General features: G+C 38.8%; 1 protein-coding gene across 6 annotated transcripts in view; it reads right to left on the reverse strand.

Moving 5' to 3' along the window:
- The window catches only part of LOC145246012 (catenin alpha-like), a 719,405-nt gene extending 706,678 nt beyond the window's left edge, over positions 1–12,727 (reverse strand). For 2 of the 6 annotated variants that reach the window (XM_080107822.1, XM_080107823.1), the window contains exon 1: positions 11,803–12,686. In XM_080107822.1, coding sequence (XP_079963948.1) covers positions 11,803–11,871 — 69 coding nt within the window. In that variant the 5' untranslated portion in view covers positions 11,872–12,686. Of the gene's footprint in view, positions 1–2,377; positions 2,508–11,802 lie in introns of those variants that run through there. The other 4 variants (XM_080107821.1, XM_080107826.1, XM_080107824.1 and 1 more) reach the window with 4 other exon arrangements.
- Positions 12,728–23,962: the final 11,235 nt, after the last annotated feature.

Consider the following 23,962-nt stretch of genomic DNA (forward strand, 5'->3'; position numbering starts at 1 on the left):
ATACTTGAGGTTCTCCCAGGACAAGATGGAGTGGTGACGACAGCTCGTGTCAGACAGGGCGATGGTTTGGTGAACGTCCATTCACTAAAGAATTTATATCCAATAGAAATTTCGCAATCTGATGATTATCTTGGGGAAAGTGAACCGAGTCAGGCGGGTGCATCCTCGCCTGTTGCTGCAGGTAGCAGTTAAAACCAGGAATCCTCTAGTTCATTTTCGAAAGGAGATGGCACCATTTTGGTTGTATCCTGCCTGCAACAGACCTCAAGGGAACCAAGATATGATCTGCTGCAATTCCTGTGATGAGTGGTATCATTTTGAGTGTGTTGGAATTGACTTGGCTCCACCCGCTAGACAGAAATGGTACTGCATAGATTGTGCACCTCAAAAGTGACAAAGGGGTAGACCTAGTCTGTTACCTGCTCAATAGAAGTAGTCTTGGGTAGGACTATAAACTACAATTACAATCGACAGCGGGGCCTAGGCTAAGGGACAGAATGAGGGTACCCTGAACCACTGTTACCTCCAGGTGTCCCTTGACTGAGGCCTAGCACCTGTTAGTCCCCCTGCAGGGTCACGCCAACTTAGTTTTTTTTTTTATGAAATATATATATATATATATATATATATATATATATATATATATATATATATATATATATATATATAAAATGCACTTTTTCATTTTTTTTTTTTTTTTCTTTTGTTGGGAGAGTGTGGTGAATAATACATAGCTTACTTGAGTGTAGCTGCCGGAGGTGAGGATGCTTTTCCAACAATCAAGAAGAACAATAGCCTTGTGGTTATTTATACTAATAGAGTAAGGTAATTGTTATAAAAACCTTCCTCCTTTGTGAAGAGTCACTTATTCCTTTATTTTTATGTTACTGTGGTTACAAGACCTGAGAAGAAGGTCGCAAAGAAGATTGTATTTTTTTCGCAACCTCACTTCAGGTTTGCTACTCTCAGTTATGACTTTTTTTTCAACACTTCAAGGTAAATTTTTGTTCGACATGTGTATTCAAATTTTTTTTAAGTAAATACTTTTTACTTAGTTGTTTCATAATAAATAGAAATTTCGATAGATTTAAATATATTTTGTTCGAATTTCGAAAAAATAAATATATGGGGGGAGTGGGTCACGCACTAAAAAAATATTTGCCCTCGTATATTTTACGAAAACTGCATTTTATATGTAATTTCATTCTAAAATGGATAAGTATCGAAAATTTCACGAAAATCTGACCATTAGTTGATTTTTGCTAGATTTATTAAATACGGGTATGTTTTCACGTTCTGAATGTCTACTACATGGGAACGTTATTTTAAAGCGCCAATTATGTAAACACGATTTTCGTCTCGCAATTTCATTATTTTCGTTCAATGAAAAAAATTTTTTATTATTATTATTACTTGTTTATTCTGCCCTTCTTTTAAATCATACAAAATTTATACTGATAGTATTAATTTATAATAAAGTTACATCGTGTTACATATAGGCTGTGGTGACTTTTGACAGTCCCTAGTGAACTGATGGGATCCCAAGATCCAGCCTTGTTCTGATTTGGTGGAAAAGGTGGGTTACATCATAATCTATGACAGTGTTGTGAGGCAAAAAATTAACCCTTTCAACATATATGTAAAGTAATTTACCTCGTGGAACTTTATTTTTTTTTAATTCTAATTCTTTGAACTGTTTGAATTTTTTTTTTTTTTGAACTGGTGAATTAAAAAAACATCCCAAATTGTTTGAACTGTTGAATTTTAAAAAATTCTACATTTTAATTCTTTGCATTGTTTAATTTTTTTTTTTTTTTTTTCAAAATAACTGTTTATTTTTTAAATTCTAATTCTTAAATGTTGTCTATTGTAATAAATATGTTTGAAAATTCGTAAAACTGCTTCTTTCTTTAATTCTTTTTCTGTTGTTCGAAGTTAACATCTTGACACTTTATTCAAGGGGTTAACTTTTTTTGCCTTGACACTGGTCACCTTTTCCCCGAACTCAGAACAAAGCTAAATCTTGGGACCCCATCCACTCACATTAACGAATGAAAGAAAACAAAGTTTGTTCTTCTGTTCAGTGTATGTCGGCGCATTACTTATGGACAAAAACGGTAAATTAAACTGCAGAAGCACCTGTTAAATGTTGTAAAAGTTCTAAAATTAAATAATCTCCCTCTCAAAATTAAAAAAAGAACGAAGAATAAAAATGCTTGTAAAAACTTAATTTTTTTAGATCAATTAAAAAAAGCATAAAAACTGCGTAACACAGAAAAATGAACGACATTTTGTTTTTGAAAACTTTCTTGGGGTTTGTATTGTGAAAAAAAGGATTAATGATTGCTCGAGAAGAGAAGGATTGGCGTGCACTTACCTTGAATACTAACCAAGAAGAATTGTTGTTGTTATTCACCCTTTTAAAGTTTTATTTTGTGCTCCGGATCACGTGATAGTTAATCATCTGATCCTTCTATTATATAAGAGGGGAGATTCCCTTGTCTTGTCTCTCTTTTTTTTCTTCACCATAAATTGATTCAGTTGCTGGCGATTGAAAGTAAATCTTTTCCACTTTCGTCTGGCGAAAATACTACAAGACGGTTACGTCGCGGAAGGGGGCAATTCTTTCGCAACCTAAGATAAGTGCATTGCTCCCTTCTTGATCTGAGCGGTCATTGATTCTTTGCCGGAAATTAATTTTTTCACATATTTGCGAAAGAAACCCCATACTAACATGGATGTGAGTCAACCAGATTTAAGGAAAAGAATTTCTCTTCTTTGGACTAAAATCCGAACGATTCTGGAGATGGCCAATCTGGAGGATGAACTCTGTTAAATCGTTCTCTGCACTGCAGAAATCAGTGGAGGAATATTTGACTGAAGTAGACATATGTGTTAGTAAAATCCAACTTCAATCTTCTGAGGAAGAGGATTGGATTCAAATTGAGAGGGAGTCTCTTGCACACGCCCTGAGATTCCGAAGAGAATTAGAACATCTTGAGTTAAAGCTCCTCCCAGTGGCCATGGACTCTCTGAGTCTTCCATGTTCCCCAGAAGTTGAAAGAGTTGGGGCCTCATTTACTGTAAAACCACCTCAAATTCAGATCACGGGACCCACCTTCGATGGATTGGACATGCAATCTAACCCTATGAGCTTCAAGGAATTCTTGTCGCGTTTTGAGAATTGTGTAGCTGGCATGGCCAATAATGCCGAAAGACTGAATTTTTTGAAGTGTTCACTGTCTGGCCAACCCCTGTTGTTGATTAATCATCTTTCCATCAGCAACAGAAATTATAAGGTGGCTCTTTCGGTCCTGAAGAGCGAGTACTTCGATGAAGATGAAATAATAGATAACATCTTCCAAGACATATTAGATTTTTCCTGTAAACAGGACAGATCCGTTACTGCCCTGGCTAACTACATATCCAAAGTAGCCTCCCTATTGGCTGAGTTGGAGGGCTCCTTCGACTATTCGTTTTTAAACGACCTTTCTTCTGGGGCTCGGCTTATGGCCAAGATTCTCTTTGCAAAATTCCCCAAGGAGGTCAAGGGGGAGTTGATATTAATTTCAGGTAGAAGAATCCCCACCTTGTCATCAATTCTGAGAGATACTAAGGAAGCGGTTAAACGTCTCCTTATTAAGGGGGATAAGATCCCTGGCTCGGCTTGTAACACTATGCAGGGGCCTTAGGGAATGTACCTTCAGGACCTAGATCCGGTACTTCACAGAGAAATTCCTCTATTCAGTCCAACTCCGCCTATAGCATTCGTGGTGGAAAATTCTTGAGCCTTCCCCCTGTTTTGTGTGTTACCTTTGGTAGGGGGTGATAAAAGTGTTTCCGTCAACTGTCTATTGGACACAGGTAGTGGACGGACTTATTTGTCCAGTAAGGTCTTGGACCCCCTCGGTCACTTGGAATCCATTGGACATGATTGTGAAATTAGGCTGACTACCATCCTTGGCGATTGCGACAGGCGTTTTAAAGAGGTAGCATTGGAGGCTAGCATTGGATCCGGTTGTCCATTTTCCCTGACGATGTTGGTACACGAAAATATTGATATTTCGGTACACATCGAGAATCTGGATTTTATTTTGAATGAATTTGAACGCCTCAAATGTCCCTTAGCCGCCAGATTTGACAGAGGCACAAATTTTATTCCAATTCATGGAATAATTGGGCTGGATATTATTCAACATTTAGGGAGCCTTCAATTGGTTCCTTGTTTGCTTGGACAGGCCTTTTTGACACCAATAAGACTCGTCCCCTTCGGTGAGGTGAAGCAGTTTTTACATACTGACCATTCTGTGGACAAGAACTCAGAATGCCTTACCTTCGATGCTGTACTTGCGCCGACTGCTGAGGTCAACCCATCTCACCTATGTTTTGTGCTGGAGTCTCAGGGCACCTATGAAGACCCTCTAAGGGATTTCTTCCCTAAAAGTGATGTACAAAGGGGTTTGGAGAAGATGTGTGGAGTCATTGGGTATTGAAGAACAGGAACTGTCTAATTATGATGAACAGAAGATTGTTCTCTTTCGACAGTCTATTTCATTTAAGGATAACAAATATTACGTTCAGTTGCCATGGAAGGACGATAAGATGTCTTGTGTTCCTTCCAACCATGCAGTGGCTTTGTGAATATTGGAACGTGTCGTGCAGAGATTGGAGAAGAGGCAACTTTATCATGAATATTTGAAGGTTTTCTATCAGCAGGAACGGGATGGAATTATAGAGGAGATCTTCGTGCCTCCTCAATGGTTCGGAGAGTTTGTCTGGATTCCGCACAGGCCTGTCCTGAAATCGGACCCTACCTCCACCACTAAGATTCGGCCAGTGTTCAACTGCAGCCTCAAAGTTGGTGACTCTCCTTCCCTTAACGAGGCTACCTACCAGGGAATAAATCTTACTAGTGACCTACTAGATTTGTTACTTACCTTTCGTGCTAATAAGCACGTCGTGTTAGCAGATATTAAGAAGGCTTTCTTAATGATCCGTCTGAAGCTTGAATCGGACAGGAATAAGTTCTGTTTTTTCCTAAAAGAAGGAGGTCGCCTACGCTGCTTCAGATACAACACAATTATTTTTGGGTATGCTGCTAGTCCATTTATATTAAATTATGTCCTTAAATACCATGCAGCGCAGTTTCCCATGGATAATTGTAGATCCATGATGGAGAATCAGTTTTACGTGGATAATTTGGTTATGTCACACGATGATCCCGATGAACTGTGCCGGTTATATACACTCACCCGGGAACGATTGCGTCAAGGAGGATTCGAACTGTAGTCCTGTAATTCTAACCATGTGGCGATTCGAAACAAAATGCAGGAGCATGGTTCCCTGAGTGACCATGGCAACAAATGGGAGAAGGTGCTCGGATATAGATACTATCCTCTCTCAGACACTTTTTGCGTAGCAGCTGTTAAGTGCGACTCTAGTGCCTTTACAAAGAGACGGATCCTCAGCGAGACAGCTAGAGTCTATGACTCGTTACCATTGTGCCTACCGGTTTCGTTACGTGGCCATATTTTGTTGAGTGAACTTTGGAAGAAGGGATTGGGATGAGATGTAACAGTCCCACCGGAATACTTGTCCTTATGTTGGAAGCTTTCCTTTGATCTCTCTGAGCTGGAGACCGTCTCCTTCCCCAGAAGAGCACTCAGCGAGAATGAGGCTGGCAAACTTTTTCTTTTCTGCGATGCATCTCCAGAGGCATATGGCTTCGCAGCATATGTAGTGCAAAATTGCCAATCTGGTCTGGTGTTTGCAAAAGCTAGGGTGGCTCCCTTGAAAAAGAAAACTCTACCCACCTTAGAACTTATGGCCGTGTTTTTGGCTCTCCGGTGCCTGCCTACTTTGTTGAGGAATTTTGGAGGGTTCTCTCCCTCTGAGATTCATGTAGCCACAGATTCACAGGTGATCCTCTCTTGGCTGATTTCCGGAACAATTGTAAGCAGAAACCTCTTTGCCCGGAATAGACTGAAGGACATCCAACAGATGAGTGCTGAGTTGGAAGCCACACTAGGTTTCTCCCCCTCATTTCGTTATGTCTCAACAACTGAGAATCCTGCCGATTTGATCACTAGGGGGTTAACTTTGAAAAGGTTCAAGGTTTGCCTTCAATTTTGGTGTACTGGTCCGGATTGGTTAAGTAGCGGGATCAGTCCATGGGCTGCACAGCAGTTGCCATGCCTCAGCCAGCACAGCCAAGTGGTGGCCCGTTCTTCTTGGAATGCTGCCATCCTACAGGGAGAGGAACCACCTACTGTTCTTCCTCTCGAAAGATTTTCTTCCTTTACCAAGCTATTGAGAGTGACTTCCTTGGTCCTCAGATTCATCCATCGGCTGCATTGGTTAGAATTGACACGGAAAGGCTTGCAGCCATTCTGCTGATGAAAACGATGCAGCGCCAGAGATATGCTGAGGTACTAGCATTCCTGCGGGATTCCTCAGGTAGGACAGTTTCGGGTTTGGTGTGTGATCTCGACCTGTTCATTGATGGTGAGGGTCAGGTGGCAGAATTGCAAGGTCTCTCCATTTCGACCCGGAAGTTAAACACCCTGTTCTGTTAGCAAAAGATCACCCAGTAACTCGGCTTATAATAATGGATGCGCATACAAGGTGTCAACACTTGGGGGTTGCATCCACTCTGGCAGAGTTAAGACCGTGTGGTTACTGGGTGCCCAAGGGGAGACAAGCAGTGAAAACAGTCCTGGCTTCATGTGCACTGTGCCGCAAGTACAATGCCAGACAAGTATTGCCCCCCAATGTGGCCAGCTTGCCTGCTTCACGTGTTGAACTGGAGGTTCCCTTCAAACACACGGGAGTAGATTTTACGAGCCACCTTTGAGTTAAGGAAGGGGCTAAGGTGGTGAAGATGTATCTACTCATCTTCACCTACCTCAGTATCAGGGCTGTACATGTTGAGGTGATACCAGACATGAGCGTGTTGTCCGTTTTGCAAGTTTTGGTACGTTTTACAAACCTCCATGGTGTTCCAACAGCCATTTACTGTGACAATGCTAAGACCTTCATAGGAGGTGGGCGGTTATTTAAGAGGTTGATGTTGAGCCACGATTATCAACAGAAGTTTGGCTCGTGTCTGATTAAATTCTGTCCTATCCCTCTATTTTCGCCTTGAGTAGGAGGGGTCTGGGAGAGGAGTATTCAGATAATTAAAAATTGTCTGCATAAGGTGGTTGGTAGAAGTGAGATAGATTATTTCACGTTACTAACCATAGTATCGGATATACAAAGGGCAATTAACAACCGCCCTCTAACTTATCGAAAATCCGCGGAGACTGAGCTGGAGGCAGTAACTCCAAACATGTTTCTGAGGCCCAATAAGAGTCCTGGACTACTTTTGAGTTTAAATGAAGAAGATTTTTCTTCCCACCTCCCTCCAAGTCGAGAGAGGCTTCTCAGGACCATGCAGGTACGAAACCAGTGTCTGGAGAAGTTCAGAGCACTATGGTATGATGAATACCTCTTAAGTCTCAGAGAAGTCCCTAGGCCGTTCAAGGGTGCCTTTCCGAAACAGGCTTAAGGTCGGAGATGTCGTTTTAGTTAAAAGCCCTCTTAAATCAAGCCCTTTTGGGTTCTCGGTATTATATTGGAAATGTTTTATGGTGAGGATGGTGTAGTAAGGTCTGCAAAGGTAAGGCAGGGGGGCAATGCAGCACACATTCACTCATTGAAGAACCTCTTTCCACTTGAGCTCTCTTTAAACAGCGAGAGTCAGGATCAGTCCATCCCTGCATCGGTCGATGGTGCAGTTTCCCTTCAATCAACTCCTTCCCAGGAAGAAGAGGTGATTTGGCTTTGTCGTGTGTGCAGTTCCCCACAAGGTGATCAGGATATGATCTGTTGTGACTGCTGTGATGACTGGTGTCACTTCAGGTGTGTGGGAATTGTTTCTCCACCTCCGGAAAGGCAGAAGTGGTATTGTACGGATTGTGCACCTAAGAGACGACAACGAGGTAGGCCTAGCCTCCTCCCAGAATAGTTAGGGACTCCAAAAAAAAAAAAAAATTAAACAAAAAATACTAATACGTTAACTATATTAAGTAATTGCATGGCTTTATATTCTTTGTTTTTCCACGCATTTTCTTTTTTTTCTTTCTTGGGGATCGTGTGAAAAAAAGGATTAATGATTGCTCGAGAAGAGAAGGATTGGCGTGCACTTACCTTGAATACTAACCAAGAAGAATTGTTGTTGTTATTCACCCTTTTAAAGTTTTATTTTGTGCTCCGGATCACGTGATAGTTAATCATCTGATCCTTCCATTATATAAGAGGGGAGATTCCCTTGTCTTGTCTCTCTTTTTTTTCTTCACCACAAATTGATTCAGTTGCTGGTGATTGAAAGTAAATCTTTTCCACTTTCGTCTGGCGAAGATACTACAAGACGGTTACGTCGTGGAAAGGGGCAATTCTTTCGCAACCTAAGGTAAGTGCATTGCTCCCTTCTTGATCTGAGCGTTCATTGATTCTTTGCCGGAAATTAATTTTTTCACAGTATTACTGTACACATAGATTCGAAAAAGTTGTCAAAGAACAAATATGTAACAAATAAATGTTATCAAAGGCAAGATAAGTTACTTTTCTACCAAACTGAATATATTTTTTGTGTTTTTATTCAATGTAACATGTTTATTCAGCTCGAAAAACATGCAGTGTTTACCAATGTATTAGAAAATTCAAAATGGCGCCCGACTCTCTCTTTAACACGGTAAGTTTTGGAAAAGGTCTTATAAATAATAAACTAGACAAAATACTATTAAAAGCCCACCGAATATATGTCAACTTATGTCACGGTAACATATATTGAGCTAATTTCTAACAGTATTTTGTCTAGTTTATTATTTATAACACCTTTCCCCGAACTTACCGTGTTAAAGAGAGAGTCTGGCGCCATTTTGAATTTTCCAATACATCGGTAAACACTGTATGCTTTTCGAGCTGAATAAACATGTTACATTGAATAAAAACACGAAAATTATATCCAGTTTGGTAGAAAAGTAACTTATCTTGCCTTTCATAACATTTAGTTGTTATATATTTGTTTTTTGACAACTTTTTCGAATGTGTACAGTAATACAAACCCGCGCCAACACATCATGTAAGAATAGCATAAACGAAGGCGGTGAGATGGCACAAAATAGTGCGGGGGTTCAGGGGTTAATACCATGCAAACGGTAAATTTGCGACGGGTTTGAATATCAGATTCGTTGTCAGCGAACACAAACCCTCTTTATTGGTCGGTGTTCTGATAAAAAACGTAAATGTTTGAAAAAAAAAAAAAACAAATATCCAGATACGCTACTACAAAACGCCGACCACTCTAATTTGTTTTTTTAAAGGTAATTGAGGTCGCTGACAACGAATCTGATAGTCAAACTTGGGGCAAATTTACCGTTTGCATAGTATTATCCTTGAACCCACGAACTACTGTCCACCATTTTGCAGCTTCCGTTTATGCTACGCGTATGCACGCTGTAGCATAAAAATTAAAAAGTTGAATTGTGTAGTGGACTTTCGGTCAGCGTTCAAGTTGTGGATAACTTGACAAAGACTAAAGTTACTTCTCATGAAAGAGGAGAACTATTTATGGCACAATGGGAGATTCCATTGTGCACACATGGGCCAGTCTATTCCTTGGATTGTGATTAGCTGAATCACCTGATTGGATATGCTTGTACATAAATACAAGCCCTCCGTCCAGCTCAATCTGATGTCTGTCTTGTGCATGAGCTGAACCCTTGGTAAGTGTTGCTGCTATTATTATTGTTGTTGTTGTTGTGTGTTATTGACTAACACAGTTCTTTTGATTATTCTACATCTCCCCTCTCCCCCCCCACGAGTAGGCTGGGTTGTGTGAGAGGTGTATCTCTCTTTTAGGCCTAGTTTGTTGTGTGGTAGTAACCTAGAAAGAGCTCGGGGAATCCTTGATCGAAAGCGTGGGGATATATGTGTGGTTTGTTGTTGGGGTTTGGTTGCTGTGTATGTGCTATTACAGGGAGATAGTGGGATATGCAAGAATGTAGTATCGCTTGAGGGAATTGTTGGTCCTAGTGCTGCACTTGGTATTGGGGTTGGTGTAGGCTTAAGTTCGCATTTTCTGAGGAAACGGCGGTTCCTAAGTGTGATCCTTCTGGATCCGTTAACCCTGATTCGGTATTGTCGATCTGGTAGGGAACTGATGATTTTGCCCGTTGTGTTCCATCTGCGATTGACTGGATTTTGGATGGCTACAGTGTCACCAGCTTGTAATGGTGGAAGGTTGTGGGTATATTTATTGTATCTTTCCACTATTTTTGCATTGTGGTGGTGGAGCATTTCCTCGCGATGTTGTGCCGCTGACACTCATTCAGGATGAGGCTTGTAGAGGATTGGCTGTGATAGGATGGAGTCACGTAGTCGACGGTGAAGTAATAATTGGGCCGGTGATAGGCCAATGCTTTGGATTGGGGTATTCCGATACTGCAAGATGGCCCGGGCAACACTGTCATTGTCCAAGGAACCGTGGGGGCCTGTGTTTCCTTTCACAATCCTCTTTGCAGTTTTTACTGCGAGCTCTGCCCTGCCATTGGATTGGGGATACGCAACAGTTCTTTTGATTATTCTACATCTCCCCCCTCCCCCCCCCCACGAGTAGGCTGGGTTGTGTGAGAGGTGTCCAATTTGTTGTACTTTTCTTTAACTGTAAGTCATTAAAAAATGTCAGTCCGTAAGTTTTTGATTGGTACGCCATGTGAGAAGGCAGTTTGCTAGGTGAAGCAAGCCGTCGTTCATGCTGCAGCGCATGCGCGTAGCGTAAACGGAAGCTGCAAAATGGTGGAAAGTTATTCGTGGGTTCGGGGGTTAATACCATGCAAACGGTAAATTTGCCCCAAGTTTGACTATCAAATTCGTTGTCAGCGACCTCAATTACCTATACAAAAACAAATTAGAGTGGTCGGTGTTCTGTAGTAGCGTATCTGGATATTTACCAAAAAAAAAAAAAGTTTAAAATTAAAATATAACAAAAACATTTTTTATTTCAAGGGTGCCATTATATACATTTTGTGCTTCCGTAACTGGGTGGACAGACAGTAACGCCACCTATAGTCAAACGGAGGAAACAGGCTCTCTCTTTCTTCACGATTACCTGGAAAATTCAAGATGGCGCCTCCCCCCCTCTTTAACACGGTAAGTTTGGGAAAAGATGTTATAAATAAAAAAAACTAGACAAAATACTATTAAAAACTCGCCGAATATATGTCAACCTATGTCACGGTAACGTACATTGAGCGGGTTTTTAACAGTATTTTATCCAGTTTTTTATTTATAACACCTTTTCCAAAACTTACCGTGTTAAAGAGAGAGTCAGACGCCATCTTGAATTTTCCAATACATCGGTAAACACTATGGTTTTCGAGCTGAATAAACATGTTACATTGAAGAGAAACACGAAAAATATATCCAGTTTGGTAGAAAATTAACTTATTTTGCCTTTCATAACATTTATTTGTTCTATATTTGTTTTTTTGACAACTTTTTCGAATCTATGCAAACCCCCGAAATTCTGATTAACAAAGCTGTTAAATGTTAAAAGATAAAAAATATAAACTTATTGTGAAAATTAAATCAAACTAAGGAGTTTTGAAAATAAATAAAGAATACTTGAAAGTCAGCATGAGTTGACGAAAATCATAACGAGAAACTTGTTTTTTTTTTTAATAGCAGAAATATTGTGATCTGAAACAAATAAATGAAAACAAGCCTATGATTCGTAAGAAGATAACGTGTATTGTTTACCTTTGAATAAATAGAGACAAGAATCTTCATCAACCGATGCTGCGTTGAACATGTGCCAGGAGACGCCATTATTTGATGACAACAAAAAAAATGAGCCAATCAGAAAAAATCAGCAAATTTAAAATCTCGATTCGCCGGTTGAGTGAAATGTGTTTTTCTTGTGTCGAAGGAGTTTGTTCTGCTAGAGGGTAAGGGACGGATGTTGGCAAACAAGGTAAGGCCTCATTTAGCATTTGCATAGTATTAACCCCTGAACGCTCGCACTATTTTGTGCCAACTCACCGCCATTGTTTATGCTATTCTTATATGATGCGTTCGCGCATGGACGCGTGTAGTAAAGGCACGGCCAGCCACGAGTAAGGTGACTTGTCATATCGCGGAAGAATTTTTTAGCAGACATTTGAAATAACAAGTTTTCAGAAACAAAAAAAGATCATTCATTTTTCTGTGTTGCGTAGTTTTCGATACTTTTTTAATTAAATCAAATTAAATTAAGTTTTTACGAGCATTTTTATTTTTCGTTTTTTTTTAAGGGGGGGGGGTATTCAATGTAAAACATTTAACAGGTGCTTCTGCAGTTTAATTTACCGTTTTTTCCGTAAGTAACGCGCGTTACTTACGGTAAATTGGTGGTGGTGGTGGGGGTGTTACTTTCGGATAAACGGTAAATTAAACTGCAGAAGCAGAAGCACTTGTTGTACAAGTTCTATAATTGAATAACCCACCTCCAAAAAGAAAAATGCTTTTGTAAACCGCTCGTGAAAACTTACATTTTTTAGATCAATTAAAAATCATCAAAAACTGCGTAACACAGAAAAATGAACGACATTTTGTTTTTGAAAACTTTCTTGTTATTTCAAATGTCTGCTAAAAAATTCTTCTGCGATGTGACAAGTCACCTTACTACGCGCGTTCATGCGCGAACGCATCATGTAGGAATAGCAGCATAAACGATGGCGGTGAGTTGGCACAAAATAGTGCGAGGGTTCAGGGGTTTATACCATGCAAACGGTAAATTTGAATATCAGATTCGTTGTCAGCGACCCCGAAAACCCTTTAAAAAAAACAAATTTTATTGGTCGGTGTTAATAAACATTTACCCTTTTGTGTTTTAATGTATTATAAAAATACTGATAATAGAAACCCGGCCAATAAGTGTCACCGTGACGTGACACGTATTGGGTGAATTTTATCCGGAGTGTATATTACCGTGGCTACCGAGAGTAAAAAATGCCAGCAGGCAATGTCGGTAAAATTTATCAAACTGTCAGTACTATATCAGGGCCATTCGAAAAAGAGCAATAAAACATTTTTTTTAAAGAAAAAGGAACACAGTTCGATTAATACTGAAACTGAACATATAAAATATAAATATTATCTTTGTAAAATTAAGTAATTTTAAAGCAATATACAATTTAATACTGATAAAAGTGAATTATGAATTTAGGAAACAAAGATATTAAACAGTAAACACCAATGATGTATAATTTTACGAATGAAAACAAACGATAAATAATTTTACGAATGAAAACAAACGATAAAATACAAATAATTGAAATCAAACAAATAATTTAAATACAAACAAACAATAAAAGTTACTAGTGCAGAAATATTTTTTAATTTAATTGAGAGAAAAATCACATGGGTTGAATGTTATTTTTTGGAACTTTAGAGATTATTCAGACTAATGTTCTCATCTTGCGTGTTTATTTCACCACGTTTTATCATCGAATCTTGACTTCTCCTTTATTACATCCTCAGGCCGAAAATGATGTTCACATTCCTAAAAACATAATTAAAGAAAACACTCATACCATAATGTAAACTATTGTTAAAATATAAGAAAAGACAGTAAACAAACATTTACAATACACAGGAAGGGGGAATCACAGTGTAGTATCTGTTCTGTCCTCGGTCAGTGGAGGAGAAATTATTCATGACTGACACAATTTTTATTTTATTTTTGTTCCTATCCAGATTGCTCCTTTTTGGGGAGCTAGATTTTCCCACATTAAAAACCTGTGCCCGCGTGGGGAGGCAAGTAAATAAATTTAAAAACCAATATTTTTGACAATTATTCTCATGTAAAAATTATTTTATAATTTTTAAAAGTAATAATCAATTTTAATATATAGCGCTCAGTCGCTGCTAATTTCATTAATAGCCACGTGGTGAATAATTTTCAAACCGACTTTAGAAAAAAATATAGAATTTCAAAATAATTTGGAAATATTCAATGAAAGGTTTGTTGCGGACCAGAATATAAAATACCCTAACTTGCTACAAGAAAAAATAATGAAACGAATTGAATGAAGGAAACAAAGAACTCAAATGCTGAAATAAAATAGACCTGTCATTTATTTTCTGTTGAGAAATGAAAGTCTTCGATGTACACGTGTTCATTCAGCCGTTGACGACTACGCGTGTAGAAGGAAAGGGGGAATACAATAGAGAAACGCAAAGTGGCAAGCCGTCTGTAGAAAAAAAGGGTTAAGCTCAGTAGAACGTCGCACACATGCCTGTGTCAATGGGCCAAAGCGAAGGGGAGATAGAGTGAGAAAAGTCAATCCACTTCATGGAGAGAGAAAGCGTATAAAGTGTGCTTGCGCTTGTCCCACATCACAGTAGCAGGGAAAGTGACGTTAGAGTGTGTGGTCGGTTCGTCGACTAAGCAGCTCGAATGCTGGTCCAGACGAAAAAGGGAAGTTGACAGGTTTTGTTGACTTTTATACTGGAGTTAGCGTTCTGGGTGCGCATGTCTGGTTTTCATTTAAAAGGAAGTGACGTCACAGCTTGGGTGTGTGTATGCACATGAATGTGAGTGTGTGTATGAGGCTGTGTATATGCATGTGTGTATGTGTGTGTGTGCGTACGTGTGGGTGTGTATATGTGTGGGAAAACATGTTCGAACAAGACTCCCCCTCCTGAGGAGAAAAAATATATATATACAAGAGAAACGTATTTCGTTTTTATTTTTATGTATATATATATATATATATATATTTTTTTTTTTTAATAAGTTATATATTGTTTGAAATGTTTTGGCCAATGAACTTTTCGACCAGTTTTCGTTGTTGTTTGTGGTGTGTTGTTTTTTGTAATTTCTTTGTCCGTTTCTGAGTGTGTATGTTCTTGTATTGGACTAGGACACATGTGTTCGTCTATGAATGCAGGTTTAAGTCTGTCTATTGCTATAGTGGTTTTTTTTTCTCGTTTTAATATCGTAAAATACTTTTCACTCCTGTCGAGAACTAAATAAGGTCCGGAATAATTTGGACAGAGTGGGTTTTTTTACTGCGTCGTTCCTGATAAAAATGTATTTACATGTGTAAATATTGCTTGGGATGAAAACGTTCGTGTCTGGCTTTTTCGGAATAAATTTTAATTGTGACATTTTGTGTTTTAAGTCCGTCACAAAAGTTGTCGTTGGGGAAATGTCTGTATTGTTTTCGCAGAATTGTCCTGGTAAAATCAGTGTTGATCTGAAAACTAATTCTGCAGGTGTGCTCTGCAAATCTTCCTTCACAGTGTTGCAAATTGCTAAGAGAATGAGTGGCAAATTGTCTGACCAGTCCTTTTTGTTTTCGTTCATAGCCAAAGATACTTTTAATTGTCTATGCAATCGTTCCACCGTACCGTTTGAGCAAGGATGATAGGCAGTAGTCTTAATATGCCTTGTTCCCAACAAATGGTTGAATTCAGTGAAAAGAGTTGATTGCAACTGTGAGCCCCTGTCCGTTGTGATTACGGAGGGCACTCCAAAAATTGCTATCCAATCTTGTAAAATCGCTCTGGCTATTGTTGCGGCTGATATGTCTTTCACTGGTATTGCTGTCGGCCATCTGCTAAATCTATCGACTATAGTAAGGATGTAGGTATGTCCTTTTAAAGTGGGCAAGGGTCCAACCAAGTCCATATGCACATGAGTAAACCTAGCGTCTGGTACACTGAAAGTTCCTGAAGATGATTTTGTGTGCCTGTGAACTTTGGTTTTTTGGCAAGGAATGCAAGTTTTGGTCCAACTACAGATGACCGTATTCATATTTGGCCAAACAAAACGTTCCGCTATTAATTGCACGTTTTCCTGGGTGGGACAAATTGTGGAAGTGCTGGAAAACTTGTCGTCTGAGGCTGGGTGAAATATAATGGCGAGGGTGTTTTTGTGAAACATCGCAATGGAAAGTTGTTGTTCTGAATGGTATCGGCATTTCTTTCAGCTTCAGTGAAGTTTTTTCCATTATAGCTGGGAGCGTGGTATCGGTTAATTGCTCTTGTGCTAGTGTTATTAATTCCATACTTAGTGGAGTGGAATTTACAGAAGCAATTGTTGCGCGAGATAAAGCGTCAGCTACAACGTTTTCCTGTCCTTTTACGTACCGTATATCGGTAGAATATTGGGCTATAAAGTCCAGGTGTCGAATTTCTTGTGGACCATATTTGTCGACATGTGCGTGTAGAGCAAATGTTAGAGGTTTATGATCCGTATAAATGGAAAATTTTCTGCCCTCGAGGAGATGTTTAAAGTGCTTAATTGCAAGGTAAATTGCAAGTAACTCTCTCGAGAAAGTACTATATTTAGTCTGCACTTTGTTTAACTTGGCAGAGAAAAATGAAATAGGAGTCATTTTGTCGTCAGAAATTTGGTGAATGACAGTTCCTACTGCTATTTCCGATGCGTCCGTCGTAAGCGTAAGCTCCGTTGTATCACTATCTTGGATATATGTAAGTTTGGTGAACTTTGCCAAAGCAGTTTTCGAATGTTCGAAGGCCTGTAGTGCAGGTCCTTCCAAAACTAACTGTTGGTTTTTGGTTCGGTTTTTTAACAAGTCCGTTAAAGGTGCGAGTAACGTGGAACAGTTAGGCAAAAAACGTTGGTAATAGTTAATTATGCCTACAAAACGGCGTACTTGTCTGACAGATGTCGGTAGAGGGAAATTCGAAATAGCACTTACTTTTTCAGGCAAAGGGGAGAATCCATCCTTGTCAATTAAATGACTGAGAAATTGAACTTCCTGGTGGCCAAAAACACATTTATCGGTGTTTAGCTTAAGACCGAAATGTGACAGTCTTTCAAAAGTTTGTTCCAGGTGTAGCCGGTGTTCTTCGAGGTTTCTGCTGGCGATTAAAACGTCCACATAAGCGAATATGAACGGCAGACCTCTGAAAACTTCATCAATCAAACGCTGGAAAGTTTGACAGACGTTTCTCAGCCCAAAAGGCATCCTTAGGAACTCATAAAGGCCAAATGGTGTGGTTAGTGCGGTTTTGTGAATGTCTTCTTCCGCGACTGGAATTTGAAAATATGCCTTAACGAGGTCCAGTTTGGAGAAAATTGTGGCGCCTTGGAGTCCATTGGCGAAGTCATGGATATGGGGAATAGGATATCTATCTGGAACAGTTTTTGCGTTTAAGCGTCTAAAATCTCCGCACGGGCGTCATGTGGTGTTGTCAGCTTTCTCTACCATGTGGAGTGATGATGACCAAGCACTTTTCAAGGGCCGTATTATTCCCATGTGGAGTAGGTTTTGAAACTCGGATTTTGCCAATTTGTATTTATCCGGTTTCAAGCGTCTGGGGATTGAATAGACGGGCGGTCCTGTTGTCTTAATATAGTGCTTAGCACTGTGTTTGATGGGGTCCGTGTTTTTAAACAACTCGGAAAGTTGAGGAAATTTTTGGAGTAACCGGCGGACGTGTAAATCTTCGGGTAAAGCAGTGCTAATTCCAGTGGTTAAAAATTTCGAGGTAGTTCCTTTCACTGAAATCTTTGTTACGTTGTCTGTCAATGTGTGATGAGTCATGTCGACAGACAGGTTGAAATGGGCTAAAAAATCCGCCCCCAAAATTGGAGTGGTCACGCTGGCTATGGTGAAATTCCATAAAAAATTCCTCCGCATTCCAAGGTTCAAATTTAAAGTTTTTTTCGCCAAAAGTGGGTATTTTGGTACCGTTGGCGGCTTGTAAGTTGAAAAATTGGGTCCCTGTTGGATGGCCATGCAGTATCGGTATGACGCTGATTTCCGCTCCGGTGTCTATTAAAAAGTTATATCCGTGAATTTTATCTCGGATATAAAATAGACAACCTTTTTTGTGTGCTCCAGCTACAGTCGTCATCATTACTGGCTGGAAGGTTCGTTTCCCTGTGCCGGTTTTTTGAACGCGCAGGGTTTAGTGCATCTTCTCGCGTCGACGCCGAATCTCTTGTGGTAGAAACACACATCTTGTCTATGTCGTGACGTGGATCGGTTCTTGTTTGAACTTCTTCGTCTGTAATTTCGCCGTGTGTCAGCATGGTTTCTGTGAGAATGTTGACACGTTTGAAGTGCGTCAGCTAGCTGCTTCGAAAGCTTCTCAACCGCTGACTTTAATTCTGCTAATTCGTCTCGGTTTTGGTCAGGTTGCCGTTGGTGTGCGTATACTTGTCGGCTCCGGGAACTTTCGTGAATTCTGTCAGCTATGTCGGCGAGCTTTTCTGTTGCCGTCTCCTCCGACATCGGAGCGAGGATTTGTTTGGTAGTTGGGGGTAATTTACCTAACCATAGACTCTTCATAATGCTGTCCGACATTTTGTTGTCTCCCAGCAAGGCTTTCATGTGGCGAAGTAGTTGAGAAGGCGTACGGTCTCCTAACTCAATTTGTGTGAACAAGTTACGAAGCATGGCTTCGTTAGAAACACCGGTTCGTTGCAGGATTGCTTGCTTCAATGTGTCGTACGGTCTTTCCTTCGGTATATTTTCGAGGAAATCCATGACTTCCTCTACTACCTCCAACGGCAGTTTTTCCACTAGATAACAGTAACGTGCTCGTTGTGACGTTACCCGTTTAGCGTCAAATATGGCTTGTAGTTGGATGAACCATATTTTTGTATTTGTCGGGTTGAAGGGTGGAATATTTAATGCCATGGTTTCGTTGTAGGAATCCATCTGTTGAAGTTCCATTTTGTTTTCTGTTGAAATTTTTATATTTCAATTTCTTATGCGCGGTTTGAAATTGTTCCTCCTCGTGGTCGACAAGTTTGCTTGTTTGTTAGAGAAAAATTATTTCTTGCGTGCCGTGAATTTGTGTGAAAGGGTTTAGCTTACACCGCATGTTTTGTTCACTCTCATTCATTTCATTTAAAATAAAAGGAGTCACCATTTCATGTTGCGGATCAGGATATAAAATACCCTAACTTGTTACAAGAAAAAATAATGAAACAAATTGAATGAAGGAAACAAGGAACTCAAATGCTGGAATAAAATAAACATGTCATTTATTTTCTGTTGAGAAATGAAAGTCTTCGGTGTACATTCAGCCATTGACGACTACGCGTGTAGAAGGAAAGGGGGAATACAATAGAGAAACGCAAAGTGGCAAGCCGTCTGTAGAAAGAAAGGGTTAAGCTCAGTAGAACGTCACGCACATGCCTGTGTCAATGGGCCAAAGCGAAGGGGAGATAGAGTGAGAAAAGTCAATCCACTTCATGGAGAGAGAAAGCGTATAAAGTGTGCTTGCGCTTGTCCCACATTACAGTAGCAGGGAAAGTGATGTTAGAGTGTGTGGTCGGTTCGTCGACTAAGCAGTTCGAACGCTGGTCCAGACGAAAAAGGGAAGTTGACAGGTTTTGTTGACTTTTATACTGGAGTTAGTGTTCTGGGTGCGCATGTCTGGTTTTCACTTAAAAGGAAGTGACGTCACAGCTTGGGTGTGTGTATGCGCATAAATGTGAGTGTGTGTATGAGGCTGTGTGTATGCGTGCGTGTGTGTGTGCGTACGTGTGGGTGTGTATATGTGTGGGAAAAAATGTTCGTACAGGTTTTATTCATTAATAAAAAGACATTTTGACAATTATTCTCATGTAAAAATTATTTGTTTATAATTTTCAAAACTAAAACAAAATTAAATTAAATTTTCAACCTTTCTGATAGACTTTTTAGCCTTATAAGAAAATAAACATTTAAAAATAGCAACATAATATTTGCTGTATTATCAATAAATAGTATTGTTTCTTTAATTTATATTAACAATATTATCAAACGTTATGAAAGTACTTGAATACACGTTTAATTATTAACAAATAACATTACTTACTTTACTATATTTGGTTGGAATAAAAATTTCCCCTTCTAATGGTACGTATCCAAATTGAGAAAATTTAGGAAAAGAAGATGTATGTACTTTGGGGCCTTTTGGATAATTTCCCAGGTAATTTGGAACAACACAAGAATACACCATGTTAGCAAACTAAAAACTAGAGGAAACTGCTGCTGATAGCCTAGACCATATACTTACAACTGAATCTGATAATGACGTCACGCTGTCATGTGCATCGGCCTTCTTTACTCTCGGTGGCCATGATATTACCAGCCAGTTGCACTTATTTAAAAATGCTATTCACAACCAGCTGCACTTATTTGAAAATGTGCACTTTTGCCACCGTGTTGAAATAATAACGTTATTATTTTGAAAGCCATTCTGGCAGAGTTGTACAACCATCACCTCCATGTGTAATTTGTATACTGAGAGTTTTGTTTTAATTTTTTTCACTGGATTATTATTGATTGGACACTAATTAACCAGATTATGGAAAAAAAATTGAAGAAAAGAAATCATTTTAACATTTGAAAAGGGTATTCACTTTTTAGTTACAACGTTCTGGTAAATCAATCGGTCACCCATTTTTTTTTTTCTTCTTCTAAATACGGAATTGTCTCTGGGAGATATGAAATGGTCCCATGTTGATGAAGCAAAGCAATGTATTGGGAGGCGTACGATATGGAAATTGACAATGGGATGGAAAATTATGAAACATTTTTCCAACATGTTAGTGAAAGTTATAATACTTAAAAATATTAAAAAAAAAAAAACATGACACATTAAATAAAAACACTAAAAACATATCCATATAAAACGGGACAAAAATGCAAGTAATTAAAAATAACAAAAAAACTACCTTGAAAAATGAAAAATGTTTATTTATTTTATTTTAGCATTTAATTTTTTATTTATTTTATTTTTGCAAGACATTTATCAACCAAGTCTTTTTGGGGTACTCCTTGGGCGTTGAGTTCCATGGCGACTAGCAGAAAAAAATAATAGTCACTCCCTTAGTCCTCCCCTCCCCTCTTAGTCAAGCCTGACGCATGCGCACGTAACATTTTTTTTATTTACTGATGTTGCCGTAGTAACTAAACGATTATTTGTCACTTTTTACTCTTTATGAATATTAAAAGAAAAAAGTTACTAAACATTTATTAATGATTTCTCATTTTTACAAACATTTGTTTTTAAATTTCTTTTTAAATGAAAACTTTTATCGACTTTTTTTTTAATAGTATTTGCGAATGGGTATGGTGAAAATAAATATCAGTTAAATTTTGCAAACCCGAAGTTTATTACAAAAACGTTTTGTTTTCGCACTATTCAACAATTTGTTCATCCGCTCATGTAAATTAAAAATATTTGTAAAAGTGAGAAATTATCAGTAAATGGTTTAGTTATTTTTGTTTTGTTTTGTTTTTTTTTACATTAGGTCCACCTCCACAAATGTTAAGAACAGCTTTCAGAATAAACACACTCAACCTCTCCATGTTAACAACGGATTTCGGAATAAACACCATTTGGGGGGTGGGGGGTGGGGTGAAAAGATATTTACAAAATTTAACTGATATTTGTTGTCAGCATACCCATCCGCAAATACTATTAAAAGAAAAGTTGATAAAAGTCGTCATTTAAAAGAAATTTAAAATCAAATGTTTGTAAAAGTGAGAAATTATTAATAAATGTTTAGTAACATTTTTCTTTTAAAGAGTGGTGGGGGGACTAAGAGAGCGACTATTATTTTTTTCTGCTGGTCGCCATGGAACTCAACGCCCAAAGAGTACCCTTTTATGTTTTTTTTTTCTTCAAGAAAAGATTTTTTAACCGTATAATTGTTAGGTAAGAGTACAAGTTTGTTTGTTTTTTTGGTTTGTTGTTGTTTTGTTTTCTTGTTTGTAACCATATTTTTTTTCTTGTTTTTTTTTTATTTTCAAGACATTTTGTTCAGTCATGTTTTTTTTGGGTGGGTGGGGGGGGGGTCCACAGAAATTAAACAAAAAGGATTTTTTTTTTTTTTTTCCAGAAAATTTGAGATGTTTTTTTTTCGGTTGTTAATTGTTAGTGGAAGAACTTTCTTGAGATGAGGATATTTATTTCCTTAGGAATCTTTTACTTTGGTTGACTGTTGAACGGCCCTCGACAGCAAAGATGGAGGAGATGGGTCGAGGAAATATTTTTTAGGATTGTCATTTCGAACGCCCTTAAATAAATGGTTTTTACTATTGTTGGAATCTCCAATTTGGATTGCGCAAAAAAAAACAAAACGATCCTGTGCGCAAGGATATCCATTGTCTGCACTAGTGTCCATTTGTACATCTCCAGGAGAAACCATCCTTAACACACAACCTTTTTTTAAGCAATCATTTGTGTTTACAACCTCATTTTTTGGGACAGCAATTTCTTCTGACAATATGAGATTGTCTGCATCAGTGTTTTCATTTCTTTTTCTAACATGCATAGATTTATTTCCTTGCCTGTTATTTTTCTGCTTGGCGAGTTTGGAAATATATTTGTTTGTCAGCTTTTCTTTTTTCTTTTTCTTTTTTTTTTTTTTTTGTTGGTTTAGTTGCTTTCTTCCAATTCGAATGTCGTCTGCTTCCATTTCGATAGCGTTTTTTCATTGGCTAATCAAACTCCCAGAAATTGAATTACAAAAAAAAAACAAAAAAAAATAACTAATCAGAAAATAAAAAGTCCTCCCTCCCTTAATATCACCTTAAAAATTACTAAAAAAACATAGCATAAAAAAATAAATAAATGGTACTAGTGCAGAGAATGATTTGGACGTAACTGAGCCACTGCTCGGTTGTCACTGGAACACTGACGTCAACAGCCGGAGTAAGCTGAGCGTCGCTGTAACATAAAGCTGAGCCACTGAAAATGAGGCACGATGTTTTTCAACGCGACGCGTGTTGCAAATTCAAAGCAACAGATGACAATTTAGAAGAGAAAGAAAAGAAAAAGTAAAAAAAAACACACACCAGTTCCTACATTAACGGAAAGACACAAGTTATTAAATTCAGGGCAGGAAGAAAAGTGTAAAAAAAAAAATATGAATTTCACATCTTTATGTGATCAACTCAAAACCCCAATTACTGGCAAGGTCGAAAACGTGTTCGTCATGCGGACATAGCTGTCAGCTTATGAGAAGAGCAAAAGTCAGCGATGGCTATGCCTGGAGGTGTCAGGCTAGTAATTGCCAAACGTATAATTCACTAAGGACTGGCACATTTTTCGCCAAGGCTTACAATAGCAACAATTATCAAAATCATTTACCTGTGGGCCTACCAGCAAGCCACGTAAAAGATCTCCAACGTGAATGCGGTTTAATGTCATCACACACCATCGGCCGATTGGAAAAATTTCCTGAGTGACACATGGAGAATATTTTCTCAGAAATCCCCGGCAGATAGGGGGCCCGGGCCATACAGTGGAAATAGGCGAGGCAATATTCAATCGCCAAAAACATAATGTAGGCCAACTAATCACACCGGTCTGGGTCTTCGGTGGATACGACCCCGCCGAAAAAGAGGGTTTCTTGGTGAGTGTACCAAATCGGAATGCAGAAACCCTTTTTTCTTTAATAAAACAGTATATTCTGCCGGGGACTACAGTCGTATCAGACTGTTAGAAGGCATACAACAAAGTGGGGGGAGAGGGGTATCGCCATTTGACGGTGAACCACCACAGCCTTCATTTTGTAGATCTCAAAATGAAGGCTACAATGAATCATGTGGAGCGAATGTGGAAGGAAGCGAAACAACGCAACAAAGTTGAATGCGGGACCAACTGGGAGCTTTTGGACACATATCTCTTAGAGTTTATGTGGAGGCAAAGATTTGGTAATGCTCCGTTTATCTCCATATTAGCTCAAATCGCCGAAAGCTACCCGGTTGATGACAAGCTGCTCCCTTGCACATCCGCTACCACCTCTGCGTCCACTTGGTCGTCGTTTGATGCCGTCCAACAGTCTGAGGAAACAACAACATAACCCCCCCCCAAAAAAAGAGGCGGAGTTGTACAACTATCAGCCCCCTGCGTAATTTCTATACTGATAGATTTTTTGAAATTTTTTCACTGG

The sequence above is a fragment of the Euprymna scolopes genome, chromosome 23 (genome assembly GCF_053919585.1).
Source record: "Euprymna scolopes isolate OS-2025 chromosome 23, ASM5391958v1, whole genome shotgun sequence".
NCBI lineage: Eukaryota > Metazoa > Mollusca > Cephalopoda > Sepiida > Sepiolidae > Euprymna > Euprymna scolopes.